We start from the raw sequence: 17,683 nt of genomic DNA on the forward strand, positions 1-17,683 counted from the left end.
TGCAAGTATACAAATCTTTTTTTACAACTGTAAATTATTTTTTTATAGTCGATTTTTTAAGCAGTCATCAGTAGGGAGTGAAACCCACTACCCATACGTCACTAAATTTAATTGGTCAAAGTTCAACTGTTGTAACTTTCACTGCGCATTCAATGGTCACACATTTTGTACATATATCCAAAAACAAACTTAAAATCAAGGGTATCGATGTGTAAACGCAAGAGTTTTGAAAGCAGAAGCCCAAAACACACACAACTGGTGGGTGGGTGACTAAATATTTATTGCCTTGCTGTATACCAAATGGAAACATTATGATTATTATTTGATTACAGAGAAATACTAACAATTACCAAAAAAAAAATGGATGTCCATAAATTTGGATCTGAACAAATCTCAATATTGAGTAGGACGACTATCATTACATGGAGATAATTGATTAAGCTGCAGTGTCACATTTGGCGAAAACTTCAAAACACTTCAAAACAATGTATGGAGGTTGAAGTGCTATGATTTGGATCTGTTTTGCACTTAGAGACATTGTGTAATCACCGAGTCGGTCATGAAGTCAGATCTGCAAGCCTGTGACCTCATGACTCACTAAACGAAATCACTTAGCAGGTCACTAATGAACCAATCAGACACACTAATCATGTGAGTAAACAAAGAAAAAGGCTTGGTAGAAAACTCAAAAACCACCAGTTACCGAATCATCAAAAGTTCAAATTAAACTTCTTGTGTGTGTACTTAAATAGCTGTTCTGTTAGTAAAGTGATGGTTTATGGTTGTATGAAATGAATTTAGCCCAAAAATGTCCCTTTCTAAAAGTGAGTTTATTGCATTATTAACATAACTGCTTGTGCTTTAAAATAATCAAATCATAAAGCAGTAAGACATCTAAATGAAAGCTCTGAAATTTAAAGAAATGTGCTTCTGGAATGCCAAGGAGGGAGGCAGAAGACTTTGGAGGGGTGGCAAACGCACAGTGGAACAGCACAGTGGAATGCCATTACAGATAAAATAATCAATTTCCAATAGATTTATTATTGAAGAAAATAATTTGAGGGGTTCAAAAGTTTATATAAAAATATTGTTCTCTTTCCAATGCTCAACCAAGCTTGTTTTAATGACTTTCTAATCTTTGTCAATAATTATATTAATATTGACTAAAAAATTCAGGGGCAATTGGTGGATCAAAGCATTTTGTTGGCGGGTAGCTGTCCCCCTTGCCCCCCCCCCCCCCCCCCCCCCCCCCCCCCCCCGTAGCTTCACCCCTGCTGTCCTGCCAATTGATCCCTAAGAGTGCGTGAACTGCTGAATAACTCACCTGTATTCGCTGCACTTCAAAAAACACTGCTCTCTGAAAAGACTTCTCCCAGATGGCCAGGTCTGAGGCCAGCTCCACTCTGAAGGTGTGGCTCTGGCCGTGGCCAACCAGAATGCTGAAGCACAGAGGCTCGTTGTCCTGCTGCTCAGGCGAATTTTCCAGCCCCAAGTAGAGCCGCGCCTTCAGCCAGCAGTCCTCTGCCATCCACAGCTGTGACACAAAACATAATAAAGACCTATTATACTGTATGAGCCTTCATTTTATCCTTTCCAGTGTTGTGGCGGTATCAGCTTGTGAAATCTGTAAAGAACAAAAGCTGAGGATTACAGCTTTTGTTCTTATTGACTTACCTTGTGAACCTTGAAAAGAACCTCATAGAGGTTATATGTTATTTCAGATTTTCCCCAGTCTGCAGAACTGATCTGAAACAAAGTAACAGACAGAGTAGTTTTTTAAAGAGGTAGAACATGGTAAATGGTGCAAACTTAGGACCCATCCTGTTTAAGATTTACATGCTGCCCTTAGGAAAGATAATCAGGAAACACAGCATTAATGTTTACTGTTATGCCAATGATACACAGTATCATATTTGTATGATTTGTATGATATGTAGAAAAACTTAATGACTGCATGAGAGACATCAAAACCTAGATTACAATGAATTACCTCCTCCTAAACCCAGAAAACAAAGGTCATTATGCTAGGTCCTAAAGAGCTGAGAGATGCTCTGTCTGATCAGAAAGTCTCCCTGGATGGAGTAAATATAGCCTCCAGTTCTACAGTTAGAAACCTTGGGGTTTTATTTGACCAGGACTTATCATTTAAAGGCTCACATATCTCAGGCGTGTAAAACTGCATTTTTTTCACCTGTGCAATATAGGATCAGAAATATACTTTCTAAAAGTAATGCTGAAAAGCTCATCCATGCGTTTGTTACATCTAGGCTGGATTACTGTAACTCTTTGTTAGCAGCGTGCCCTAAAGGTTCCTTAAGAAGTCTCAAGCTTGTTTAGCAGCAGCAAGATTGTTAGCAGGAACTAGCAGAAGAGAACACACCCCTCCTGTGTTAGCGTCACTGCACTGGCTCCCAGTTCAATCTAGAATTTAGTTCAAAATCCTATAAGGCCTTATATGGTATGGCCCCATCCTATATTAAAGACCTCATAGTGCCTTACCAACCAAACAGAACACTTCGCTCACAAATTGCAGGACTGCTTGTGGTTCCTAGAATTTGTAAGAATACAATTGGAGGTGGAGCCTTTAGCCACCAAGCCCCTGTCTTCTAGAATACGTTCCCAGCTCATGTAAGAGAGAACAACACCCATTTCCACATTCAAAGTTAGGCTTAAAACATTTCTCTTTGGACAGGCTTATTACCAGACTAGCTAGTAATCAGAGGATATTTGTTATGAAGTTTGAATTAAACTTCATAAGAATTACAATTAGTTGCTAGAAGGCTGCTCCAGATCCTGCCTGCATCTCAACCCACCTTCGACCTGACCCGACCCGACTTTTGCACCACACATACTTCAAGGGATGATCTGATCCCATTGCAACCACATGAATATTTTCAAGGGACCTCCAGATCCCGGCTGCACTACAATCTATCCACGACTATACCCACAGACTACTAACATGACTCCCCTCTACCCCCCCCCCCCCCTTTAAGCCTAGCTGTGACCTGAACCCTAAGCTTAACCCTTACCAGAAGCTGGGGAGCGTGGGGTTCTGTCCTCTACTTTCATCAACTTCTCCTCTCCTTCTCTACTCTATTCTTGATCATTTATTTATCATTTAGTTCTCCATGCCTGTGCTTGGTGCAGTGCCATTCATGCATTGTCCCTCCAGGGAAGTGGGAGTGATTCCAGATTCCGTGTTTCGGTCCTTGGCAATGGACCTTACCTCTGGCTCATCTGTGCTTCTGGACCTGACCGTGTCCCTCTCTGCTTCTGTATGAAGGTATATATGTTCCAAAAAAAATGCACTTGTAGATTTGATGTGAGAACTTGTAATATAAAATGTGAGAACTTGCACACCAAAAACCTGCATCTGTGTGTATAAATCATCTGCTGTAAAGTTTGACAAACTAAATTACAACTGACAAATTCCCATTTGCATGTGTTCATTTAGAGTTACAACGCCAAAGCTGTGATTACAACTGCTCAAATGTGCTTCTGCGTGTGCTCGAATCTCCTGGTGCAAAACACAAGTCCGCTACAACTGCGCACAATTCCTTTGTGCTTTACATGTCAAGAGAATGTGCATTAAAATAAACACTCTTAAAAAACTATAGTTAATAAAAAAAAATTGTGCTACAATGAAGCAGACAAGACAATATAGAATATACTGAATTTTCAAAGTTAAATGTGAAGATGCTACATTGAGTTGGTTTGAGTATTAAAAAAAGAGTGGCATTGGATCTCTGTCTGCCATCCAGTCAGCCGCCCGGCGTAGCGATCACCTCACTATAATCAATGGAATTCAAGGATGCAGTGGGAAAATGTATTTTATTTATGTTATTGCTTTAAATCAGTTATCTTATCTACAGTAAATATGTATCCGGAGGCATTTCTGGTTGAAAATACAGGGTGTGTAAAAGATCACAATTATTTTGAGGGAACGAATTAGTAATTTTTGTTACTCATGTCAGGTTACGGGCTCCGTACTTTAAACTTAACTTCAAGTTTTTCAAAAGTGACTGACATGTGAAATTTAATTTGTCCTTCAATCAGACATTATTAAAAAACAGTTTTGATTTGGACCAAACACTGGAATCTTTGACTTTAATTCCTTTGTTCTCCAACAAAAACCTTGAAGGAGAACTAAACTGTTTTCCTGCTTCCATCAAGAATATTTGCAAACTGCTGGAACAGATGTTTGCGTTTGCTGTGCTTCATGACAGTTAACAGCAGCGCTGTAAGAGACGTCGTCACATGAACCCAATGCATCATGGGAGATGTAGTGGTGCTGATACTGGGCAGACTTCTCACTGAGCTTCCTTATTTTATTGACTTTACACATGGTGTGACACCGGATCCATGGATTATCTGTGGATCCTGGGGTGCACAGATAATCCGTGATCATTATCAATAACTAGCCCCGGTTCTGCACAGACGTCTGCTGCAGACTGTGGAAAGGGGGCGGGCTTACTCCATGCCAAAGGTTTCACCCACGACTCAGAGGTGAATTTCTAATGAACTACTGCAGCTCTTCAGAAACTGTGTCCCAGAACATGACACAGATTTATGATGTTTGACTAAAAATGGCATAATTATATTTTGAAAGACCACTGGGAACACTTTTAGAATAGATCAAAAGATGATAGGAGTGGGAGATTAAAGACATTTTAGTGAAATTTACTGCTGTGTTTGTTTTTAAATTCCTTCAACTGAATGAGTTCCATTTGGACCAATCCCTTTCATTAAAGAGAATATTGATGAAAGAACAACATTCAGCAAAGAAGATTAGTGATGATGTTTGGAAAGAAAACTGCCTTTCAACCAAACATTAAAAGTTTTTGAGAAAGCACAAATAACTAATGTTCTGAGAAAATCCAGTCGTCCTCCCCAATCCTGCTAATGTGGACTCTGTCAAAGCTGGAGACAGCGCTTTATTTGATGAAGTCACTCCCCCACCAGAATGAAGAGCGACCGATGGAATCAAAAGCTGTATCTTAGGAACAAGACTCTAATCCTTGTGAGGATTACTGGACTAACAATGACCACTTTCAGCAAACATCACTACAACAAAATAAGACAATGTTTTCTGAAGCAATGGAAACAGAACACTCAAACCTCGTCAGTGTAAGAGGCACACAGTTATTAGATGCAGACAGCTCGGACAGAGCTGCTTTCTGTCTAAATATTCTGACCCTTTTGGCTCAAAGATAATAAAGAGAATTCACCAACAGTTCCAGAAAAAGACATTTAAAATCAAAGTAAGCAAGAACATCATGACAGACAGCTGCTAAACTGCTGTCAAAGAGGGTGAAAGTGCTTCTATATCCAGGTCTCACGAGAGAAGGATCTTTACAAAAATCTGGATTTTTGCAATAAAATGTCATCTGAAGTGAGTTACAGCTGGATGTCAGCAGGATGAATATTTAACACTAAAATAAAAAGTAATCCAAAGTTGTCAAATGTCAGTGAGTGTTGCTACTGACGCCTAGTGTGTGGCGTCCAGCCAGACAGAGGAATCTAAAAAATGAGAAGGAAACATCAGAGCCTATCTTGGTTTTCTAGTGGGTGCATGATAAAAAGCTCTTAAAATGAAAATTTTTATAAAGCAGGTAACCTTTAAAATCTGTTAGGAGGAAATATTAGATACTTGCAAAGATTTAAAACCTTGTTTTTAAACAGTCCAGATATTTCATCAGGTTTGACGTTGTTTTAACTTCCCTTTGCTCTACACCTTTCCAAGCTTTTCTCAAAATCAGAACAGTTGAGAATTTTTTATCTCATTAAAAGCTAGGATCTAGAAATAAAGAAATTATTTAAATGAGTCAAAATCATTTTTGCTCCTCTCTGGACATAAGAAAACGTTGATTAAGGGACTCAAAAAGAAACTCATTTTTGGTTCAATTTTAAGACTGGCATTCTCACTATTTTGGAAACAAAGTTTAAGGATTTAAATAAAAGGATTAGTGCTGGTTTTCGATTTTATGAGAATTTATTCAAATGGGCCAACCTGCAGTAAGATTATATTCTCATTTTTTTCACAATTTGTTCTAAAATGAATCATTTCCACTTATTGTCACTGTGACCAAAATCCACTACAATTAGGTTAGTAAAAACTCAAAAAATACAAACCATTTGCTTACAACTAGCAAAACGATACTATTGGGCTGTATAACATTCAGTAATTCTATCTGAAAGCTTTTTTTAGCTTTTTTTTTCACTTTCATGGAACCTTTTGTTTCTTCATTTTAAATGGAAAAGATTTTTGGCAAAGTAAAAATGACTTGCTATATGGACAGATATTTTACTTTCTAGTGATATTCTTTTTAGGTTTAGTGTTGTTTTTCTATTTTTAGACTACCTCTATTTGCAGTTTACACCTGATCTCACTCATCTAAATTGCATCAGTATTGATAAATCCCAAAACAGTCATTAATTAGATTTTTGATCTTGCTGTAAATAGAAACCCCAGACAGACATGACAACAATGAAGAAAAGGCAAAGAAAACGACAAAGACTGTCTGAGGGGAAAGGTTTGAGATTTGAGCTACAATCTTTCTGATGTGTTGATTTCACATCTTTAGAAGATGGTGACCGTTCCAGGTCCTCACTAAATGTTGAGCTGAGGCCATATGTGAGCAAATCTGCTTTCACATTATGTTTTAAAGTGACTGGGAGCTTCTGCAAACCTAAACCTCAAATTAAATTGTTTTATTTGATTAATTTTAATATTTTCATCTCCGCTGAACAAAACAGGTTTCGTGTTACATCATGGAGGTCTGCAAACACCCCCCCCACCCCTCACGGCCTGCAATATTTCAGCTTTTCCTAACACAATGACAGCACTTTGACAAAAGCAAGCAAATGTGGAACTTCCCAGCGCTTTATCAGATCTGCGTGTTGTCATGATGAGCACACACTCATGACTCCCGCCTGGTTTCAGTCTGAAGTGTTAACCAGAGTTTTCACTGTAGAAACAACAAGAGCTGCAGAATTTGAAGCAGTAAACTCTGACTCAAGGTTGATGATACTTTTCCTGTTTTGTGGTAGACCTCTTATTTAGATTTTGCAGCCCAGACCTGTAGAACATTCTGCACCAAAGCCTCCTTTCTTAACAAATTCATTGTGCTGTCATTAAAAATGAATCCCACTTGACATGTTTTTCTGTTTATATGATAATTATGCAGAAATATTTTTGAAACATTTCTGGTAGTGTTACTTTTATATCCCAATTATTTTTTGTGATGGATTCATTTCTTTTAAAGGATATCTTTCTATTAGATGCATGCTTTTCCCTTTAACACTCCATCTCCTTCATGTAGTCATGGGAAAAAAAGGTGAACAGGACTTCAAATGGAGGTCCTTGGAAATGGTACTATGAGTTAGACGACACTCTAGAGCAGGGGTCCCCAAATCCAGGCCACAAGGGCCGGTGTCCTGCTGGTTTTCCACAAAACCTGCTTTAAACCTGCTTTAGAGCCGCTGCTAGAGCCTACCAGCAGCTCTTTACCAGTTTCTACAAGAAAAACGATTAATAACACGACAAAAACAGGAACTTTAACAAGAGGGACGTGACTGCAGACAAGAAGGCGCCTGACATTATCAGGCGGATGTGGAAACTATACAACTTACCCTAACCATAATTCAAAAGTGTTCAGAATTGTAATGAAATGTTTTTATCAAAACATAAAACTGTGTGTGTGTGGGGGGGGGCGTCTTCCAGATCTGGATGTCTGCAGCCATGTCCTCTTGACTAAAACATGAAAAAAAGCTGTTCCAAAAAAAAACCAAAGACACATTTGAAGTAAGTAAGTAAAATTACTAAAGCAGATACATTTAAATTACGTTCTGGTATAAATTGGTACACCTAAGAACAGTGACAGTGTACTGCAAAACAAAGAATTCAGACACAACAGCACAACCTGTTTCACCTCCAACTTTTTACCCAAGCCTCCTTGTTCAAACCAGAACCTGAGAAACCTAACACGTTATCCTCAACGGGTTTAAATATTTAACTGTCAGCTCAGTGGATTCAGTACAGGTGCTGTAAGGCAGCTGCTGTACTTTCAGAGTAAAACCAGAAAGTCCAAAACACAACAGTAATCCTGTCTTCAGGTCTGTGCACTGGATTCGTCTTTTAAAGAGAATAGGCTTTAAGAAAGTCCTATTTTGGCACAGCAAAGTTCATCACTGACATGCTAAACCTGTATGAAGCATCTGGGCTACTGAAAAGCTCAGGAGAGGCTTTCTGCCGGAACCCAGAGTCAGGACTAAACACTGTCTGGAGTAGTCCGTCATTGATGTTAGACAAGCTTCTACTCTGCCAGTGTTTAAGCCCAGACAAGAACGGGTCATTTCATCTCAGTCTTAAAGACCCCTCCAATAAAAACGTTCTCTAATTTTATATTATTTTTAATTTTCCCGTCCTCAGACTAACGCGGGACAGCAAGTCGTCAAACTGGGTCACAGAGAGACGGAAGTATAGGTGAAAGCGTCCATCATTCAGACACAGCTCCTGCAGTAGACGGTGAACTTCACCGTACTGGGAGAGTTTCTGAATGATCTCATGAATCCAGACAGAGACATGTTTACTGAAGCTTTTGTAGAGTCCTTCAAAAAAATAAAACTTGATCTCTCAACATCATCTGTGTCTGCCATGCATTGACTGTATGTGAGACATATAGATATACAGTCGAAACAGCGGCGGCAGACACAAATCCGTTCCCGAGAATTGTGTTTGCTTTGAACGCAATACAAGGACGTTTTTTACCTGCGCTTTTGGCCGGTCTTTAAGTTTTACAGTGATTTTAAAAAAAAATATTTTGTATATTACTTTAATGTGTTAATGATGATTTCACTGATTTACGTGCACATTTTGCAATTCTCTTTTCCAGACTAAGGGAGCAGAGAACTTTGGCATGTTTTTCCTAACTTTAAAAAACTCTCTTAACTGGAAGAAAAAAATAGAAATCCCCAGACTGAATGTCAGAACACAAAGAGGCAAGGAAGGTGATCCATCAGCTAACAGACAGTCGTAAAAACTGCGATCCCACGCTGCATCCAGAAACCACAGCTCATTTCACTGTTACTTCACAGCCGGATAGTCAAAACAAATATAAATTCATGAGCATTGCACATTGTCTGTTATTCATTTATCACTGAGGCATGTGGTGTTTTACACCTGCTGCCAACTAGATTCTAAAAGATGCAGCGCAGGGAGGGAATCACAGATCTGTGAGCAGCTGCATAAAATTCACCACATTTCTAATCTACAAAGACAAAGTCAGGCAGACACGAAACAATTCAGCAGCTGAAATGAATGCACACCATCAATTAATCTTCAATGTGCATGTGTTGAAAAAATAAAACAGAGAGAGGAAAATTACCGGCGGCCTTTTGAAGATATAAAAATACGGTCCCCTCAGTGCCAGGAACTTGAACGTTGACGATCGGCCGACGGTGCTGTCTTCAAGGCTTTCACAAGCCCAGCCCATGTGAACAATCTGCAGAGATCACCAAATATTGCAAAAAAAATCACCAAAGGAAATGTTTCTAAAGGCTTCAGGATAGCAAAAAGTCTCAAATTAAAAGAGTGCAACAATAAGTCATGAAGTTAGGAACTACTGCATTTGCAGACAGAGCAGCTCTCATAAAAACCTGCCCTTCTTTAGCTCAGAATAGAGCAAAGAATCAAGACAAAACCCATTGATTTTGACACACCGGCTCTTCCTCTACAACACGTTTATAATTTTTCCTAAAGATGAATCCAAATCTAAGTCAACTTTGTCAAAAAAGTTTAAGGCTTGTGTTTCACAAAGATAACATGGTGTTCCTGGTGCATTTTTCTACCGTAATTTGCTTTGTATTGAGTATATTAAAGTGCAATCAAGTTAATATGATTTTATAAAATAAATGAATCTGATATATAAAAGCAGTATAGGATATTTTTTAGTATAGCTGTCTGCCAAAACTATCCAGAACAAACTGCATGCAGTTGTCAATCTCCAGGAGGCCTGTCATGACTGCTTCTCATCGTCAGACATGTTTATCTGGAGTCAGCAACATGTCGAGGAACCTTTTAGTAATGAGTCTAGATTCTGCAGGAAAAAATGCATGCACTAACAACCATGCAAGGAAAGGCTCACTGCTAGTGCACAGGGGAGCCAACTCTTTCTTCATCTCTGACAGGAAAAGGGAACTTTGGGTTTTTCGATCTGAAACTTGTCTGAGGTCATAGCTCTGTGATTGACATCACTCACTCACACTCAGGATTGTAACCTCGTAATTTCCAAAGATAGCTTTACATGTGTTTCCCAATTATCTTTTTAAAAGAAAAAACATTAACTGTACTATTTTTGTATTTGGGCTTTAATGTGTTTCTTTGTTTTAGCCAGGAATCAGACCATCTGATTGGAAGCTGACCGATAACAGCTTTACTTAGGCTTTCAAGAAATGACATTTCCTCTTTGTCGTCCGACTCCTCCCTTTCGAAGTCGCCACAGCAAATCACCCACATCCATCTAACTTAGGGGTGTCATATTTCAGGCCTCAAGGGTCGGTGTCCTACATGTTTTCCAATCAACATGCCATTGAAGCCCCCTATTGGCTTATCAGCAGCAGATACAGTAAGGCGGGATTTCTGGAAAACCAGCAGGAGGCCGTCCCTCAAAGAATTCATACCAAAAAATGTCCTCCTTTTCTTGTTAGTCTGTTGCCGTTAAGGTTTAGAGTTCTCTTTTTTTAAAAGCACTTTCCCGGTATCGCTGAATCTTGACTCCAGCGGTGGTGCTGCGTGACGCGGACTAAATGTATATATATATATAGTCCGCTTTTGGTGAGAAAAGCGATCCAAATAGAAAAAAAAAACAAGAATTAAGGACTAAAACCTGGTTAATATGTATTGCTTTTGTAACTGACCATGGTATAAGCGTGCGTTTATTACTTTTTAACGCACTTCTCGTCGGACGGTTCAGGCCTCCACGGCGTGCGTTAAAAAGTAATAACCGCACACTTCGTCAGCCATTAACCCTTACTTAATTTTTTTTTAAAATATCTGCTTTCTCTGATGGTTCCACGTTTTTTCACCTTTTTATATTAAAGTTTGTAATGATGAATCAAAATAACGAAGGTTTTCTTTTACTACTGGTCAACTTGTTTGCTTCATAATTATGCGCTCAAAATGGAAAACACAACACTTTTTTACTGATAAACTTTATATTTTTATGCCTTTCCAAACATATAAATCATATCAGGTATTAATCTAACAACAGCTTATTTAAGAGAAAGTATTATCTGGCTGGTTTAAAAAAAACATGATACACACCTGATTTTCTGCTGGGCTGTGTTTGTTAATGATCTTTATCTGTAGCAGACAGAAATAAGAAATTTGAAATTCATTTGAACAACTTAAGCATCAAGTATATTCATATGAAACCAAACAGTCATACTAAGCCAAACGTATAGAAATGTTGGCTTCTGCGTGACAGGAAAATGGTTCAAACAAGTAAAAATCATTAAAAAGTGGAAAAAACTTTGCAAAACGATAAATATCTCATTCTTGGTGTCTCCATCAGGTGATAAGGTAAACATTTTGCTATTTGAAAATTATGTTTATTAACAAACACCAAGACCATAAAATATCTGAAATGTTTCCGTTTCAAATGACTTTTCAAATGAAAATCTGAAATATGCAAATGTAACAGATCTCACAAACAAATTTTTTTTAACTAACACATTAAAAATGTATGCTAATTTCTTATCTGCTAAAACAAGATAAAGAAAAAAACTAGGAGCCTGAATGCTTTACTAAAATCAGTGTCATTCATCAACAAACCAGCAACAGAAACGCTTTGAGTAGTTTTCTATTTTTACAAACACATTAGAATGAACAATGTGCAAAACTCTATATCAAACACAAATGCCTAAATATTAAAGTGAAATATTTCATTTTAGCTGTTTGTTTCAGCTCAATCAAAAAAAAATGTGCATGTTACTTTTTCAGTCTGTAAAACACCATAAAATGAACCTCTCTGATAAAAACCCAGCACATTTTTAAAAGAAAAGCCTGAGAAAGTCTATTTAAAGAGCCTCAAGGACCTCAGTGATTAAAACAAAACTCACCCAAAGTGGCCACACTATTAGATTTTGATTGGCCGTTAAGCAATCAAACGCCACATCCATAATTAGTTGATGCAGTCATGAATTAATCAGATTTTTTTTTAAATGGGAAGCAGCTGTGCAATCAGCAGGCAGCGGCGCGCTGTACAACTGTACCCCCACCAAAATGCTTTTCAGCTTCGGAGTGCTAATCAAAGTGAAAAAGGAGGAAATGACAGAGAAAAGAGCTCGCGCTCAATGACTGCTTAGCAAGTCATTAATTAGGAATGAGAGAGCATCTTGTTGTCAGAAGGGGACGAGAAAAGCCTCTGATCAATGGATGCTTGATATGAAGGATCAATTAAAGTCCTGTTACCTTGCTAAACCTGAAGTAACATGGCGCGTGTTACCTTTCAGTTTTCAAGCTGCATATATGATGCATTAGTGCTGTCAGTTATTTTCAAATATATAAAAACAGTAGAGAGAGAGGGAGAGAGACAGAGACAGAGACACAGAGAGAGACAGACAGAGACACAGAGAGAGACAGAACCAGAGACAGAGAGATAGAGATAGAGATAGATAGATATGCAATTATTACATTTTTAGTTTCTTTAAAATCAAAGCATGTTGATTGGATTTTTGGTACACATTTAATTTAATGGTAATGGTTATTCTTCATCTGAATTTTGGGGATTTGGTACAATATTTCTGATTTCTATTTATGATTTCGTCTTACATGGAATTTATCTAAAAAAGAAAAACACTTGTTAATTCTAAAAGTTTGTATCTGACAGAATCCTCTAAGTATCTTCAACTTTTTCTTTTTTTTGTCAATAAAGTGTGTCTGGAATATTGAAGTCAGCCTCTAACGTGTTGGATGAGACAGACGTACGTTCTCCTGCGTCAGACCATTGATATTAGCTGATATTGCTTGGAGCCAGTCTGTGCTTTCTGCTGCGGTGAAAAATTGGAGAATATTGGTGCAGGTTCCACCTGAAGCAAACACTTGGAAACAGTTGGACCTGGAGGAGCACAGAGACAGAACGATGAGGAAGGAAGGGCACAGAGTGAAAGATGAACAGCTTATTACTTCATGATCTTCAAATACTTCACTAAGAGACGTGCAGCATTTTTAATATTTAACAACAGTTAGAGTCATGGCATCTAGACTTAATCTTTCTTTTTTTTATATAACTTTTATTTTAAGTTTAATAGTACAAAAACAATTTAAAACAAAACAAATTTTATAAACCTTTCAACATCTTCGATGATGATACCATATCCCATTAACATACATAACATGCAATTATAAATATATTTAACAACAAACGATAAACAAAACCAAAAATAAGGAAGGAGGCAAAAACAGAACAAAACTGTATGAAAATATTCTTTTACTCCGCTGAATTTTTTTCATTGAAAACATCTAACTTCATAAGAAGGGAGGTGGTTCAGTTTTTCCATGATTTAAACTTGTTTTAGTTTTTTTTTCACTCCTTTATTGTTGGTACTTTGATATTTTTCCACTTTATTTTAAAAGGATTTCTTGAAATTTCTACTGAAATAATAAAAACATATTTCTTTATTCCCCTTTGAAGATGTCATTAGATTTCTCACCAAGCAGATATAACTGTAAATTTGTTTTTTTCGTCTTTTTCCTCCCCTTTCTTTTCTCTTTATTCCTTTTTTTTCTTTTCCCATTTTAAGTTTTTTTTTTTTTTTATTTCTTCTTCAACTTTGATGCAGTGATCTTGAATGATAGGGCAGGCTCCAAAATGCCCTTGGTCTCCTATTTTTCCTTATTTTCAGACTTAGTTCTTCTGTAAGACATTGGGACACCACCAGCTCTGACTAAGAGAAGGTGATTTTTTTTGTTCTCCATCTATATGTTTTAGTTGGTTATTTAAAGCTTTTTTAGCTCATCGATTACAGGACAGAAATTCGGAGCCAGTTTAGCTCGTGCTGGTTTGCGGCGCCTTCCGTCTGTAAAACCTGGGTTCGACTCCGGGCTGCTCCCTGTTCCCTTCTCTACCTCTGCCGGTTCCAAGCCCGGTTAGAGAAGGTTGCGTCAGGAAGGGCATCCGGCGTAAAACATTGCCAAATTTACCATGCGACTTGTTCGCTGTGGCGACCCCTGATGGGAGAAGCCGAAAGTGGAAGAAGAAGATTACAGGACAGAAATTCAAACATAATTGCAAAACTTTGTAGGATTAGAACAGTTTCGCAGAACCAGGAATTAATATTAATTCAAATGTCTACAGGCAAAAAACAGGCTGAAGTTTTGGTTAAAATCATTTGCTTAGTGGCTTTATAGCTTCCTTTAATCTTTGAAATAACTTTTGCATTTAGATCAACTTTATGGCACTTTTTAAAACTAAAATTCCACTTCCTTAATAACAAAAACAACAGGGGTGCTTTCACAACTCATTTAGAGTAATTAGAGTCCCTCTATAGCTGTTGGATGAATGTGGTAAAGACTTTCCTTTTCTGTTTTATCCCTCCATAAATGTCATTTTGTAACCTAAATTTCTTAAAACACCAACAAAACAGCCAAAATCTCATTCCCTCTGTTTTTTTTGTCATAATGTTTTTTTCCATCTGACTTGTTTCAGCTGCAGAAAGCTTTTGGAAGTGTTCCCTGCAGGAGCTTACAGAGATGAAAAACTTAAATTGGCAAATGATGCCAAAAAAGTGACACCTATAATAGCTAAAGGTTGTATTGGAAAACTGTAGGAAAAATCTAAACATATGTTTTACAAACTTGTTGGATATTAAGCTCATTAAAAAACTAATATTTATATTCTTAAATCTGACTCCTGGGAGTGTGATGAGGTTAAATGCACTACTTTACAAAGCAATTTATTCCAATGATGGGCTTGTGATGAGGTCATCTGAGAAGGATCACATTCATCAGCAAAATGGAATTCTTTTTTCCCCCCATGACATTTAATTTCGTTGCATTTCTGTGCTGCTGACACTCTTGGCCTCTGTCAAAAAAAAAAAAAAAAAAACGGCTGAATAAAGAGGCAGTTTGATGTGATGCTGAAACATTCGCAGGCATCCGAGCGGGGACCCCTAAAAATTACTGAGGAATATCAGACAAATGAATGTAGAGCCCGGGAAGGAAGACGATGTAAAGAGGTGAAAGCTTAAAAAAATGTTTTCTTTGCAGATTTTTTCTCAAGGATGGATGTGAGAAAGTCAACGCTTTTAGCCAATTCTCTGTTGGACACAACAGGCTTGTTAAAGTCTTTTATTCGGCTGCCCGCGTTCTGACCCGCTGACTCTCCAGGGGACAGTTGGACTAAACTTTCAATTATTATTCTTTGTTCGATGTTAAAAGGGTGTATAAAACGACATGTTAGTACAGTTGAGCCAGCTTTACCCTATTTCTACAAATCTGAAAACTGACAATGACATCCAAAAATCGATAATATATTGGTATTGTTGAATATCGTTAGCTGTGAACAAGAAGCTGAAGAGTAGGCCTAAACAATAAGACGTATCAAAGGAACACACAGCTGGCAGATCTGGCTCCGAGCCTGTCAGGAGCATAAACTCCACCTTCAGGGAGCTCCACAGAAATCCTCTATGAAAGACAGAATCTGCAGACACTTGAGAGTCTTCCGTACATCCACGCTGCTCCCAAAGGCACAAATTATTGTTGCTGTTCTTGCTGACTCTGCAGTTATAAATCCGCAGGAAAGGAAGATGGTTGAATAACCAGTCAACAAGCAGCAACAAACTAAAAGTATGGGGGGGAAAAAATTATTTCTGGGAGAAATGTAACTATTAGTTTTAATATAGTGTGACTAGCAATGAGAGGAAAACTGTGCCATGGCTGCTGATTAGTGGAGCAGAGATGTGTGCAGGCTTTGGGGCATTTCGTTTTTAGCATAATGAATGAGAGAGACAAACTCCATTTACATTTCTTACCAAGGAACGGATGGATTCTTGCTGATCTTTGAAAGCACGACACTGATTTAACATCCAGCTAGGAGAAATATCATAGACCGCAACATTAAAGTACAACGTGTTTTGATGATTAAAAGTCCTAATCATCTAGAAAGTCATCTGATGAAACTGGAGATTTGTTGAATTGTGCTTACAAAAGGTTGTTTTTTTTTCCTGTCATAGTCAATAAATACGTCCATGCTTTGTTTTGACATCACAGTTCCTCAAGTAAATAATAACTGGACAGAATCTAGGATATGATTGCATGCTATGTAAGGGTTAATGGCCGACGAAGTGTGCGGTTACTACTTTTTAACGCACGCCGTGGAAGCCTGAACCGTCCGACGCGAAGCGGAGGACGATTGCTTCCGCGAAGTGCGTTAAAAAGTAGTAACCGCACACTTCGAAGGCCATTAACCCGCTTATACCATGGTCACTTACAAAAGCAATACATATTAACCAGGTTTTAGTCCTTAATTCTTGTTTTTTTTTTCGATTTGTATCACTTTTGTCATAAACAGCGTACTATATGTTACGTGATGCGGCGCGATGCGCCGCATCACGTAACATATAGTCCGCGTCGCGCAGCACCACCGCTGCAGTTAAGATTCGGCGATATATATATGCTGATCGTCCCGATGGGTTGAATAAAGCATCAATTCAGAGGGAAAGTTAATCGCTTACCGCTTGTTTTTGCCCCGATGATGAAGCAAAAGGTTGTTTTACAGAAGCCGGCGCAGTGATACAAATCATTTAAGCTAGCCGACCGGAACTTCTTTTTTCACCGTGCGGTTATCAGGTTTTAACGCATACCCAGCAGCCAATCAGAATCGAGTATTCAACCGGACCATGGTATAAAGCCAAATAAAGCTCTACATATAAACCAAATTTCTATTTGCATAAAATAACACTTTTTAGTCTTCTTTTCATCCATGGAGCAAAATTGATTTTGTAACCAATTTACTGAAGAGTCAATTGAACTGTTGAACTGTCTCTCAAACAGTTGGTCTATGGGGCTTCTGAGATTGTTCTGTGGAAAGGCAAGAAGTTTAGCATGAAACATAATCAGACACGTCTCCGGTGAGGACAAGTGTGCTGGCGTGATTTGTCTGCTACATCATTCAGAGAAAGAACATAAAACTTCAACTGCTTTGCTTATCAAAATTTAAAATTTCTGGCTAAAAAAGGCCTATCATACCTAGAAAAGTTGATTTTCCCTGCGGAAATGTGTTTGATTGCGTAATTGCTGAAAGTGGATGCCTTTAATTGCTTAAGTGCATAAATTTTAGCTGTATAAGCTGAAGTTTATTGAAAAGGAAAAGGTTGAATTAATTACTATAGCTGTTTGTGTAAAGTTTACAGAGGTTTTTATAGCTATAAGTGTTTCGTACATGCCAAAGAAAATCGTGTCACTGTGACAAATGGTGGTTGAGCTACAGCAGTTTGTTTGGAGTTTTGTCTTAAAAAATCCTACATCTCCACTTTAGCGATGATGTCACTCAGTCTGGGTCTGAGAACATTCCACTAATGTTAAAATCCAATGAGGGGTCAACAATTGCCTAACTTCAAAGAGCAAAAACTATTTGAAATATCCCATTTAAAAGTAATACCTGTATAGGCCAATCCTCCTATT

General features: G+C 38.0%; 1 protein-coding gene across 2 annotated transcripts in view; it reads right to left on the reverse strand.

Annotated features, from left to right (window-relative positions):
* The window catches only part of sntg2 (syntrophin gamma 2), a 146,436-nt gene that overhangs the window by 32,127 nt on the left and 96,626 nt on the right, over window positions 1-17,683 (reverse strand). For both annotated transcript variants that reach the window (XM_023951838.1, XM_023951837.1), the window contains exons 10-14: window positions 12,989-13,118; window positions 11,324-11,362; window positions 9,387-9,503; window positions 1,675-1,746; window positions 1,325-1,534 (exon numbers count right to left, since the gene is read on the reverse strand). In XM_023951838.1, coding sequence (XP_023807606.1) covers window positions 1,325-1,534; window positions 1,675-1,746; window positions 9,387-9,503; window positions 11,324-11,362; window positions 12,989-13,118 — 568 coding nt within the window. The remainder of the gene's footprint in view (window positions 1-1,324; window positions 1,535-1,674; window positions 1,747-9,386; window positions 9,504-11,323; window positions 11,363-12,988; window positions 13,119-17,683) is intronic.

Source organism: Oryzias latipes, chromosome 22 (assembly GCF_002234675.1).
Source record: "Oryzias latipes chromosome 22, ASM223467v1".
NCBI lineage: Eukaryota > Metazoa > Chordata > Actinopteri > Beloniformes > Adrianichthyidae > Oryzias > Oryzias latipes.